The 13670-nt window shown below is 44.5% G+C and overlaps 1 protein-coding gene across 1 annotated transcript in view; it reads left to right on the top strand.

Moving 5' to 3' along the window:
* SLC22A16 (solute carrier family 22 member 16) overlaps positions 1 to 6332 on the top strand; it is a gene marked incomplete at both ends in the record, with an annotated part of 28368 nt that extends 22036 nt beyond the window's left edge. Inside the window, one exon of the mRNA XM_079716720.1 lies at positions 6135 to 6332. Within this exon, the coding sequence (XP_079572846.1) occupies positions 6135 to 6332 (198 nt within the window). The remainder of the gene's footprint in view (positions 1 to 6134) is intronic.
* Positions 6333 to 13670: the final 7338 nt, after the last annotated feature.

The following is a 13670-nucleotide window of genomic DNA, read 5'->3' as shown; positions in this document are numbered from 1 at the left end:
GACCCAGCCTGCCTCAGAAGCTTGCACTCCATCTGGGTCAGAGCCCTGAGGGCTCCCAGGACCGTAAGATGCATTAAGGCAGTGATTTCTTCCCAGTATGTCTATGAAGTCCCTTTCACAGCGTCTTCCTGGGCTTCGTGGAGAGCAACGGCCTCACCAGGTTCTTCTGGATGAGGGTGTCCTGGAGCTTTAGTGGCTGTGACTTGCATGGCTGGGGAAGTGAGACCAGAGCTGGACCCACTTGCCTCATTCCTAGTTCGTCCTCCTGCACTGTCTCTGTCGGACGACTAGTGGAAGGCCCAAAGCTCTAGGGGTTTAGATGAGGCAGCTAAACCTCTTTTAAGACCAGAGCAAACTCCACTTCTTTAAGAAGCCCACCCAGATCCAGTGATGCAACCTCTCCCTTTCCCAGGTCTGCACAGTATTTCATGTGTACCCTTTCTGCAGCCCGCTGTCGCAGTCTGGCTGTATTATTCACATGTATGTCTTTGTCCCCCAGTTAAATTGTTGAACTCTTGCAGGATAGGGCATTTTATGTACCCACAACTGGGTCCACCGGAGCATTTCTCTCACCTTGCGTGCCATTCATGCTATAATTTACTTAATTTACTTTTATTTTTATTTTTATTTTTTTTGCGGTACGCGGGCCTCTCACTGTTGTGGCCTCTCCCGTTGCGGAGCACAGGCTCCAGACGCGCAGGCTCAGCGGCCATGGCTCACGGGCCCAGCCGCTCCGCGGCATGTGGGATCCTCCCGGACCGGGGCACGAACCCGTGCCCCCTGCATTGGCAGGCAGACTCTCAACCACTGCGCCAACAGGGAAGCCCTTACTTAATATTTTAAATCAAATAGAATGGCTTTTAAAATTTAGCTTTGCCCTAAACAACAATAACAGTGAAATCATGGGTGTTATACTAGTTACATGTTTTTCTAAAATACACTAACAATCTCATAAGTAGTAAAACAAATTGTTTGAGACGTCCTTAAAAAAAAAAAAAAAAAAAACACCAGGCATATACACAGGTGGTATGCGTCTGCTCTTTGGGGATCATTGGCTCAGCATGGTTCTCTCTCATGTCCCAGTAACAGGCACTCAGTCAAGTTTGCTTCATTGGGGGCGTTGGGTCTGGCCTACACAGGAAGGAGTTTTGGAGAATCCACCACTCTTTTTAGGTCATGGACTTTTCCAGAAGCATCTCCTTTGTGCTAGCACTTTATGTTCGTTGTTAAATAAATAAAAGATAAAAATGGGAAAGATGTTTTTAAAAATAAGCTAAGACACACAGAAGAAGATAGACAAATCTATAAAAGCAAACTGCTATAAAATCACTAAAACAAAATAAAGATTTTTTTTTTTTTTCTTTTTCTTTTTTTTTTTTTGCGGTATGCGGGCCTCTCACTGTTGTGGCCTCTCCCATTGCGGAGCACAGGCTCCGGACGCGCAGGCTCAACGGCCATGGCTCACGGGCCCAGCCGCTCCGCGGCATGTGGGATCTTCCTGGACCGGAGCACGAACCCGTGTCCCCTGCATCGGCAGGCGGACTCTCAACCACTGCGCCACCAGGGAAGCCCAGAGATTTTTTTTAAAGGACATCCATAACGGTCCATTATGGACTACAGAATTAAAAGGGGTTTTTAAATTTTATTTAACAGGTACTTAAATAGTGCTTGTTATGTAACAAGCTCTATTTTTTTTTTTTTTTTTTTTTGTGGTACGCGGGCCTGTCACTGTTGTGGCCTCTCCCGTTGCGGAGCACAGGCTCTGGACGCGCAGGCTCAGCAGCCATGGCTCACGGGCCCAGCCGCTCCGCGGCATGTGGGATCTTCCTGGACCGGAGCACGAACCCGTGTCCCCTGCATCGGCAGGCGGACTCTCAACCACTGCGCCACCAGGGAAGCCCAAAGATTTTTTTTAAAGGACATCCATAACGGTCCATTATGGACTACAGAATTAAAAGGGGTTTTTAAATTTTATTTAACAGGTACTTAAATAGTGCTTGTTATGTAACAAGCTCTATTTTTTTTTTTTTTTTTTTTTTGTGGTACGCGGGCCTCTCACTGTTGTGGCCTCTCCCGTTGCGGAGCACAGGCTCTGGACGCGCAGGCTCAGCAGCCATGGCTCACGGGCCCAGCCGCTCTGCGGCATGTGGTATCTTCCTGGACCGGGGCACGAACCCATGTCCCCTGCATCGGCAGGCGGACTCTCAACCACTGAGCAACCAGGGATTCCCACAAGCTCTATTTTAAGTGCTTTACGAGAAGTAGTCTTCACAGATTGCAGGTACTGATTTTGTTATCCCTATTTAAGTGACAGAACTTGGGTTCAAACCCAAATACCATGCCTTTTGCAAAAGTCAAACAAATAAACAGTCCTAAAAGGGATGCAGAGAAATAAGTTCTTCCTCCACCCTGACCCTGGTCCCCCCCTTCCCCAGGACAACCTCTGTCAGCAGGGTCTTGTGTATATTTGCAAAAGTATTCTGTGAAGGTACTTCCTTTGGATGTAGTAGATGTTACTTGTTATTTTTAATGAGTAAAAAAATAAATTATTAAATTTCTCATTAAGCTTATTCATGGGTGTCAAACTGCCTAGGGAGCCAGTATTTTCACTTTGAGGAATAGAAATGGTAATCTAGAAGATAAGCTTATATTTTCTCTTTCAAAAAGAAGCACATGAAAATCACTCCTTCTGTTGCTTTTATTATCAACCATCATTTTTTTTAGTAATCTAAGGAAAAAAAGTGGACACCTAATTCATATCCTGTTTGTATTCATGAACTCATTTGGCAAAGGTTGAGTGCTGATTTTGAATTAGCTTCCCTGCTAGGTGATAAGCAGCAGAGATGAAAGAAATAGCATTTGTCCTGAGAGATGTCCTGTCTGGTGCAGAAGGCAGAAGCCCCAGAGAAGAGGGCTGTGGTAGGGAAAAGCTGGGGTTATGGGGTTGTAGGCGAGGGCTACCAACCGAGGCTAGGGCCAGAGGGGAGGTTTCTCAGAGGAGGGGGCTTTAATCTGTGTCTGGAGGAGCCAGTGAGAGTCAGCAAGGTGGAGGAGGAGAGAAGGGAGTTCCACGCGGAGGAAACAGGAAGGCAAAAACTTAGAGGGAAAAGGAACTTGACCAGTTTGAGTTTGGGTGCAAGCATTACTGCTGACACCCAGGGTGGGTTGAGGGAGCCAGGAGATATGGGTGAAAGGATGGGCAGGATCTCAAAGGAGAGCAGAACAGAAGAACATTCAGACCTAAAGTTGGGTTGGAGAGGACAGCATGGAAAAGTTGTATCCACAGGACCCATGATGAGTTTGCATATGGTGGAGAGGGGCAGCTGGAGGGATGGGAAGGTTGTTCTCGGGGCTGGAGGGAACCCGGAGGAGGAACAAGGTTGAGGTGGGGAAGGACAGTGCACTTGAATTGTGGGTGATGAGTGTGAGGTACCTGCTTGACGGCGGAGGCGTCCAGGAGGCAGGTCTGGAGCTCAGGGGACACCCCCATGGGAGGTACAGATTTGGGAGTCAGCTTATGAAGAGGTGAGGGAGACTGAAGAGCAGAACCCTAGGAATGGTGGCATTTAAAGCCTGATGGGAAGAGGGGTCCAGGGCAGAGACTGAGATGCAGTAGCCGGGGAGACAGGGAGGTGACCAGAGCCCCAAAGGAGGAGGGCAGGTGAGGAAGCCAGGACAGGACAGCGGCTAAGAAAGAGCAGAACAGGAAAACGTGCATCGGGTTTGGCAGCTAGGAATCTGTGGCCTGGGAAGAGCAGCTTCTGTGGGTGGTGGGAGTGGGCCATGCTGTGGGGAGCAGGATGGAAGGAGAAGCAGTGAGCGCTGTGGAGAGGATGGGCTGGGGGCTGCAGTGGGTGTGAGCTGAGGCAGAGGACCTCTTTTGCTTGTTTCAAAAGACTCGAGAGTAGTAATGATAGCTACCAGTTATTGACTCCTTAACATAAGCCAGTCCCTGTTTTGAGTGCCCTAAATGTGTTACTTAATTTAATCCTTTCAACAGTCCTTTGGGGGCAGGTAATAGTATTATTTCCATTTTACAGATAAGGAAACTGAGGAGCAGGAAAGTTAAATCACTTGCCCAGGGTCATACAGGTCGCAAGTACAAGTTCCTGGGCAGAGTGGGTACAGAAGTTTTAAGAGGCTCAAGAACTTCTATTTTTACCGAGGGAAGCTAGCCAGTGGAAAGGAAAGGATCAAACATCAGTGAGAATTGGGATTGACATATACAGACTACTATATATAAAGTAGATAATCAACAAGGACCTGCTGTATAGCACAGGGAACTCTTCTCAATACTCTGTAATGACCCATATGCGAAAATAATCTGAAAAAGAGGGGATATATGTATAGGTATAACTGATCCACTTTGCTGTGCAGCAGAAACCAACACAACATTGTAAATCAACTATACTCCAATACAGATCTTTTAAAAAGTTAGATCCAATTGATGCGTTCCAAAAAAACAAATCAGCGGGTAAGAAGGGAGGTCTGCTGATGGAGGAAGACCCCACCCCACTGGCACCCTTCCACCTCCCACCCGCAGGAGGAGGTGAGAGGCGACAAAGGCTCCTCCTGGCTGGGGTGGGGGGTGGGGGGAGGTTTTGGGGATGCTTATAGTGGGGTTGGGGGAGCTGGCCAAGGGCTGTGGGAGACCAGATCTTCTGCTGAGAGTGAGAGAAGAGATGGAGGGTTCTGAGTTTGTTTAGTGCCTGACTATTCTTACTACCAAGTTAAAAAGGAAAAGCCAGTCTTGGGCTTCCCTGGTGGCGCAGTGGTTGAGAGTCCGCCTGCCGATGCAGGGGACACGGGTTCGTGCCCCGGTCCGGGAAGATCCCACGTGCCACGGAGCGGCTGGGCCCGTGAGCCATGGCGGCGGAGCCTGCGCGTCCGGAGCCTGTGCTCCGCAACGGGAGAGGCCACAACAGTGAGAGGCCCGCGTACCACAAAAACAAAGAAACAAAAAAAAAAAAAAAAAAAAAAAAAAAAAAAAGCCAGTCTTGTCTTGGATCTTCCGTTTGATTCTATTTCTTGTTTAGACTTATTCAGTGTTTTTCAGACCCTGGCAGAGGGCTCTTCTGGGGTTTCTACGTCCTTTGCAATGTCACTTTAGATTCTGTTACTGCTTCTAGGCTTACTCATGTATTTCTAGATTTAGGTTGTCAGTGTTCTGCAAACAAAGTAAGAAGCTGTCTTCCCGGGTCACATCTGTTAGTGATGTGGCCTCACAGCATGTCACAGTTGCACTGTGTCTCAGAGGCTGTAAAAGCACCAAGTGTGCAGACTTATCAGAAAAAACATGCCTTAATTTATTTTTATGGGGTCTTCCCAGGCAGTATTTTTTGCTAAAGGGGTTTAAATTATGTAAGGACAAAGTTTTTACAGACCATATAGAGATTTAGTTCTAAAATCCACCCAAAATCTACATAGTGATCAACAGAGAATAGATGTTCAGACTTTAGTTTTTAATGTGATTTGCACTTTTAAAAGCAAACACCTTTGTGCTAGTCTAAAAGTTTGCCTTTTATGTGTCAAAACCTGGAAAGTTAAGAAATACTGAATTTTTACAGGAAATCACTTGGACCCACCCCTCCCCTATAGTAGAAGCTAGTTTCCATTGCCTCTGTTTTGTTTCCCCCTAAATTCTGTAGGTTTTGGTTCATTGAAACATTCATTTGTGCATGCATGCATTCATTCATTCCCCACCATTTATTGGATGCTGATAGCATGTCAATTTTTTGGGCCAGGGCAAGGTTGACTAAGACAGTGTCTGGCCGTCAAGTCCAAATCCAAGACTCTGGGTTTCCCCATGAGACTCTGGAGTCTGGGAAGACAGGGCAGGGACTTTTTTTCCCCCTGTGTAGCTCCTAGGACAGTGCCTACATGAGTAATAATGCAGGTAGTAACTGGGATTTATTTAGTAGGTGGTTAATGAGTGATCAGATTAAGCCTAGTCAACAAATTAAAGAACCCCTGGACCAGCATAAGTAACCGAAAGGTCTCACTGAGGAATAAATGACAACTGTTAGGTCAAATTCAATTCTATTGCCCTCTGAAAAAGGTTCCGAAATGATTATTCTCTGAAGGATACCCTTCTTTCTCGATGTGTCACTTATTCTTTTTTTAATTCCTTCTAGTTGCTTGTTGGGACTTTGGCCTTCGTGAGTGGAGTGCTAACGTTCATGCTTCCAGAAACCCTCGGGAAGCCTCTGACGACTACTTGGGAGGAGACTGAAAAAGAGAGCAGTTCAGGCAAATTACTTTCCACAACCGATAATACTGCGTTAGAAAATATCGCAGTGGTTAACTCTGAGGATTCTGGTCTTGATAAATAAATGTGCCAGACGTGCTGTGTAGCACCTGAAATATTGTTTAATGCTGTTGTATTGGAGGAATATTATTCTCATCTCCTGCATGTCATGTGTATGTGTCTTTTTTTTTAAGTTTGTAAGAAAGTTTTGAAACAATGGTTTTGTAAAAGTAGAAGAAATAAAAAGCAAGATGAGAATTCGCATTTTTTTTTACACTGCTTTCTTATTGCCACAAAATATTTTTCCGTATTTGTTCTTCTGTGTCACTGATTCTTGCAGGCCTGAGGGACTGCTATACACTCCCTTCAGTATCAGGATCCCCTCCCCCCAACACCGGGAATGTCGACTGGGAAGAGGAGGGGGCATGTGAGAGTGTGTTTCTTTTGACAAAGCCACTTGAAGATGCTATTTCTGATATTCATTCCTCTCTTAGGAGAATCATAGCTCTAAATTCAAGTTTTCAAGTCATTCAGAAATGCCCATCAAACAACACTTGTCTAACCATAAAAATTATAGCTACACAAAAAGATATCTTGCTTTCCAGCACCCTGAAGGAAGAGGGCTTGAATATGCAGACACGTGTGCTTGTGTTTGGCCCAGTTAAGGGACACACATCTGCTAGGGGCCAGGAGTGAGTTTTCTAGCCTAACAGTCTGATTTTTCCTAAATTTACCAAATTCTCTCCATAAGTCTCATTCCCTGTACATAGAAGCTGTGGCATTTTAGTGTATTGCAAACTTTTTTTTTTTAAGGGAACTTGATTTTTATTTATTTATGTATGTATGTATGTATGTAATGTATGTATGTCTGTGTTGGGTCTTCATTGCTGCGCGGGCTTTCTTTAGTTGCAGCAAGCAGGGAACTACTCTTTGTTGTACGCAAACTTCTTATTGCAGTGGCTTCTCTTGTTGCAGAGCACAGGTTCTAGGCACACAGGCTTCAGTTGTTGTGGCTCGCAGGCTCTAGAGTGCAGGATCAGTAGTTGTGGTGCACTGGCTTAGTTGCTCTGAGGTATGTGGGATCTTCCCAGACCAGGGCTTGAACCTGTGTCCCCTGCATTGGCAGGTGGATTCTTAATCACCGCGCCACCAGGGAAGTCCCCAAACATTTTAAGTTTGTAGATCATCTAAGAAATTGACATCTGGATGTGTTCCCAATATTAAAAAATTTTTTTTCATTTATTTCTGATCTGATTTTTATGATCTCTTTCCTTCTGCTAACTTTGGGGGGTTTTTGTCTTCTTTCTCTAATTGCTTTAGGTGCAAGATCAGGTTGTTTACTTGAGATGTTTCCTGTTTCTTAAGGTGGGATTGTACTGCTATAAACTTCCCTCTTAGAACTGCTTTTGCTGCATCCCATAGGTTTTGGGTTGTCGTGTCTCCATTGTCATTTGTTTCTAGGTATTTTTTAATTTCCTTTTTGATTTCTTCAGTGATCACTTCGTTATTAAGTAGTGTATTGTTTAGCCTCCATGTGTTTGTAGTTTTTACAGATCTTTTCCTGTGATTGATATCTAGTCTCATAGCATTGTGGTCGGAAAAGATACTTGATACAATTTCAATTTTCTTAAATTTACCAAGGCCTGATTTGTGACCCAAGATATGATCTATCCTGGAGAATGTTCCATGAGCACTTGAGAAAAATGTGTATTCTGTTGTTTTTGGATGGAATGTCCTATAAATATCAATTAAGTCCATCTTGTTTAATGTATCATTTAAAGCTTGTGTTTCCTTATTTATTTGCATTTTGGATGATTTGTCCATTGGTGAAAGTGGGGTGTTAAAGTCCCCTACTATGATTGTGTTACTGTCGATTTCCCCTTTTATGGCTCTTAGTGTTTGCCTTATGTATTGAGGTGCTCCTATGTGGGGCCATAAATATTTACAATTATTATATCTTCTGCTTGGATCGATCCCTTGATCATTATGTAGTGTCCTTCTTTGTCTCTTGTGATAGTCTTTGTTTTAAAGTCTATTTTGTCTGATATGAGTATTGCTACTCCAACTTTCTTTTGATTTACATTTGCATGGAATATCTTTTTCCATCCCCTCACTTTCAGTCTCTATGTATCCCTAGGTCTGAAGTGGGTCTCTTGTAGACAGCATATAGATGGGTCTTGTTTTTGTATCCATTCAGCCAGTCTATGTCTTTTGGTTGGAGCATTTAATCCATTTAAGGCAAATATCGATATGTATGTTCCTATTACCATTTTGTTAATTGTTTTGGGTTTGTTATTGTAGATCTTTTCCTTTTCTTGTTTTTCCTGCCTAGAGAAGTTCCTTTAGCATTTGTTGCAAAGCTGGTTTGGTGGTGCTGAATTCTCTTAGCTTTTGCTTGTCTGTAAAGGTTTTAATTTCTCCATAGAATCTGAATGAGATCCTTGCTGGGTAGAGTAATCTCGGTTGTAGGTTTTTCCCTTTCATCACTCTAAATATGTCCTGCCACTCCCTTCTGGCTTGCAGAGTTTCTGCTGAAAGATTAGCTGTTAACCTTATGGGGATTCCCTTATATGTTATTTGTTGTTTTTTCCTTGCTGCTTTTAATATTTTTTCTTTGTATTTAATTTTTGATAGTTTGATTAATATGTGTCTTGGCATGTGTTTCTCCTTGGATTTATCCTGTATGGAACTCTCTGTGCTTCCTGGACTTGATTATCTATATCCTTTCCCATACTAGGGAAGTTTTCAACTATAATCTCTTCAAATATTTTCTCAGTCCCTTTCTTTTTCTTTTCTTCTTCTGGGACCCCTATAATTCGAATGTTGGTGCATTTAATGTTGTGCCAGAGGTCTTTGAGACTGTCCTTAATTCTTTTCATTCTTTTGTCTTTATTCTGGTCTGCAGTAGTTATTTCCAGTATTTTATCTTCCAGGTCACTTATCCGTTCTTCTGCCTCAGTTATTCTGCTATTGATTCCTTCTAGAGAATTTTTAATATCATTTATTGTGTTGTTCATCATTGTTTGTTTGCTCTTTAGTTCTTCGAGGTCCTTGTTAAACGTTTCTTGTATTTTTTCCATTCTATTTCCAAGATTTTGGAATCTTTACTATCATTACTCTAAATTCTTTTTCAGGTAGACTGCCTATTTCCTCTTCATTTGTTTGGTCTGGTGGGTTTTTACCTTGCTCCTTCATCTGCTGTGTGTATTTCTGTCTTCTAATTTTGCTTAACTTTTGGGGTCTCCTTTTCTCAGGCTGCAGGTTTGTAGTTCCTGTTGTTTTTGGTGTCTGCTCCCAGTGGCTAAGGTTGGTTCAGTGGGTTGTGTAGGCTTCCTGGTGGAGGGGACTAGTGCCTGTGTTCTGGTGGATGAGGCTGGATCTTGTCTCTCTGGTGGGCAGGTCCACGTCCGGTGGTGTGTTTTGTGGTGTATGTGACCTTATTATGATTTTAGGCAGCCTCTCTGCTAATGGGTGGTGTTGTGTTCCTGTCTTGCTAGTTGTTTGGCACAGGGTGTCCAGCACTGTAGGTTGCTGGTCGTTGAGTGGAGCTGGGTCTTGGTGTTGAGATGGAGATCTCTGGGAGATTTTCACTGTTTGATATTACTTGGAGCTGGGAGGTCTCTGGTGGACCAGTGTCTTGAACTTGGCTCTCCCACCTCAGAGGCACAGGCCTGACACCCAGCTGGAGAACCAATAACCTGTCATCCACACGGCTCAGGATAAAAGGGAGAAAGAAAGAAAGAAGGAAAAAAAGAAAGGAAGGAAGGAAGGAAGGAAGGAAGAAAGCAAACCAAAAAAAACAAATCCAGCAATGATAACAAGTGCTAAAAACTACACTAAAAAAAAAAAAAAAGGACAGACAGAACCCTAGGACAAATGGTAAAAACAAAGCTATACAGACAAAATCACACACAGAAGCATACACATATACACTCACAAACAGAGGAAAAGGAAATATATATATATATATCATTGCTTCCAAAGCCTACTGCCTCAATTTGGGATGATTTGTTGTCTATTCAGGTATTCCACAGATGGAGGGTACACCAAGTTGACTGTGGAGATTTAATCCGCTGCTCCTGAGGCTGCTGGGAGAGATTTCCCTTTCTCTTCTTTGTTCGCACAGCTCCCAGGGTTCAGCTTTGGGTTTGGCCCCGCCTCTGTGAGTAGGTCGCCTGAGGGCGTCTGTTCCCGCCCGGACAGGATGGGGTTAAAGGAGCAGCTGATTCGGGGGCTCTGGCCGGGGAGAGGGAGGCGTACGGAATGCGGGGCGAGCCTGCGGCGGCAGAGGCTGGCGTGACATTGCAACAGCTTGAGGCGCACCCTGTGTTCTCCCGGGGAAGTTGTCCCTGGATCACAGGACCCTGGCAGTGCCGGGCTGCACAGGCTCCCGGGAGGGGAGGTGTGGAGAGTGACCTGTGCTCGCACACAGGCTTCTTGGTGGCTGCAGCAGCAGCTTTAGAGTTTCATGCCCGTCTCTGGTGTCCACGCTGATGGCCGCGGCTCGTGCCTGTCTCTGGAACTCATTTAGGCGGTGCTCTGAATCCCCCCTCCTCGCACACCCCGAAACAATGGTCTCTTGCCTCTTCGGCAGGTCCAGACTTTTTCCCGGACTCCCTCCCGGCTAGCTGTGGCGCATTAGCCCCCTTCAGGCTGTGTTCACGCCGCCAACCCCAGTCCTCTCCCTGCGCTCCGACCGAAGCCCTAGCCTCAGCTCCCAGCCCCGCCCGCCCCGGCGGGTGAGCAGACAAGCCTCTCGGGCTGGTGAGTGCCGGTCGGCACCGATCCTCTGTGCGGGAATCTCTCCGCTTTGCCCCCCGCACCCCTGTTGCTGCGCTCTCCTCCGCGGCTCCGAAGCTTCCCCCCTCCGCCACCCGCAGTCTCCGCCCGCGAAGGGGCTTCCTAGTGTGTGGAAACCTTTCCTCCTTCACGGCTCCCTCCCATTGGTGCAGGTCCCGTCCCTATTCTTTTGTCTCTGTTTATTCTTTTTTCTTTTGCCCTACCCAGATACGTGGGGAGTTTCTTGCCTGTTGGGAGGTCTGAGGTCTTCTGCCAGCGTTCAGTAGGTGTTCTGTAGGAGTTGTTCCACATGTAGATGTATTTCTGATGTATTTGTGGGGAGGAAGGTGATCTCCGCGTCTTACTCTTCCGCCATCTTGAAGGTCTCCTCCTTTTAGCCATTATTGTGGTTTATCTCCCCATTTACTTGGATCGTCTTTAATGTCTTTCAATGAAGTATAATTTTCTCCATAAATCATGCACATTTCTTGTATTTATTCCTAGGTACATATTTTTATTACAACTAGAGATGTTAAGTTTCTAATATATTTTCTACTGTTTATTGTGGGCATAAAGGGGGGTGCTTGATTTTTCTATGTTGCTCCTGTATCCAGCAACCTTGATAAAAAGTGTTTTTAACTCAAAAGGAAAAAAACCCCACTTTACTGGGAGAAAAATTGGGCTTTACAGCATAACAATTCACAAATATGTCATACACGAAGCCAAACATACTTTGTTCCTCTAGCATTTCTTAGTATGCACAGCTTTCTGATTTTATACTTTAAAAACAGTGATGCTGTATATCTATAATAGTTTGAAGCTAGTCATACGTAGCACATCAAACCTGTCTCTGGTTGTAAACATTTCAAGGAGTACTTTACCACCGCATTGGAAAGCTCAGAAAACAACCCACATACAAGTAGGTAAACTTCAGGCAGGTGACCTTGTTACCAGTTCTGTTTAACTGTGGACCATACATCAACTTGACCTCAACAGGCAATGAAGTGTAAGGGGCAGTGGAAGCACGTGGATTAAAAAAACAAACAAACAAACAAAAAACCTGGCTATCAGCCTTCTCACTTGGGCAGATCAACCTCTCTTTACCTCAGTCTTCTCATTTGATAATTCAGGATCATAATAAAATGTCACTCACAGGACTGAAAAGATGAGATACTATATCTACATCATTTAATGCCACCCTGCACAGTCCAGATACTGTACCATGCTGTTTCTCCATGCACTTTATACGACTCCACCATGCAGTCAAGGAGAGTGTGGCAGGCGTCCTGTCCAGCCTTGGTCTTGGCCAGTTGACATTTGGAGCCCATGATGCTGTCCCTGTCCGATTTGATTGTGTCCTACAACGTATAATATGTTTCTCCCTTGAGGACTCCACAATTTAGATTGTTCTGGTGATAGTTTTGGCCCATAATAGCTGCAGGAAGACTTACTGTGAAGCTAATGAAGCACAAACTTCAGACTCACTTCCCTCACTTGCACGGGCTCTTGAGAAAGACCTTAGCAACTGGTTTATTTGGTTATAAATCTTGGTAAACTTTGTAAAAAATTTGCAAAAATAAGATCTATTCACTGCAATCAGTTAAGACCACTATCTCTTTCCACTCTGTTTTCCTTCTGTAAGATTTCCCCTCTGTCAGATGACATCAAAGTGGTTACAGACATTTTGTTCATGATTTTGTGTGTGTGTGTATATATATATATATATACACACACACACACAAAAGAGGGCTTAAACCTGTGTAACTTCAGATCCCAAAAAAGCTGAATCTGCCCTCCTCCCCCCACTCACCGAATCTCTCTTAATAGCTATGTTGTTAGGTATAAGTTCATATTAAAAATATACTCTCCGAACGTTCTGAGGGGCTGACCTGTCCCCTTTTGATCACTCTTATCAAATACTTACCACATACTCAATACAAAGGGTCCATTCTGTAAAATGGCGTTATGCAAAGGGGGTACATAAATTCTTGTGTTGGTGAAGAGGAATATTTTCTTATTTAAGATTGTGAATTCTGACTATGGAAACCAGTCTGTGGTATTTCCCCCCAACAGAGTGTCTGGGAGTTGTGGGTGTTCATGTCTTATCTGAATTTGCCATGAGTCAGTAATGGCTGCTCATTTTATCTCTGAAGCCCACACTGTACCAGTATATACTGACAGCTTCCTGTTCCCTAAGTAACTTCATCTTCTTCATTCATTCCCTGCCTCTCCCTGTGCCCACCTACCCCATCAGGGACCAAACGTTAGAGATTTTCTTGGATGTACAGGTAAGTCTTTTTTTAAAAAATATTTATTTATTTGGCCGTGTAGGGTCTTAGTTGTGGCATGTGGGATCTTTTGTTGAGGTGTGCGGGCTCCAGAGCATACAGGCTCCGTAGTTGTGGTGCACGGGCTTAGTTGCCCCATGGCATGTGGGATCTTAGTTCCCTGACCAGGGATCGAAACTGCGTCCCCTGCATTGGAAGGTGGATTCTTAACCACTGGACCACCAGGGAAGTGTCTGTACAGGTAAGTCTTAAAAGTCTGATTTTATAAGGAAGAAAGTGTTCAATTATAGACTCTGCTCTACTTTTGTGTCCCAAGTCAGAGCTAAGCCAATGTATCATAGACTCGAATCTCCCTG

This window comes from Hyperoodon ampullatus, assembly GCF_949752795.1.
Source record: "Hyperoodon ampullatus genome assembly, chromosome: 12".
Taxonomy (NCBI): domain Eukaryota; kingdom Metazoa; phylum Chordata; class Mammalia; order Artiodactyla; family Ziphiidae; genus Hyperoodon; species Hyperoodon ampullatus.
This window is presented reverse-complemented; position numbering and strand designations above follow the sequence as displayed.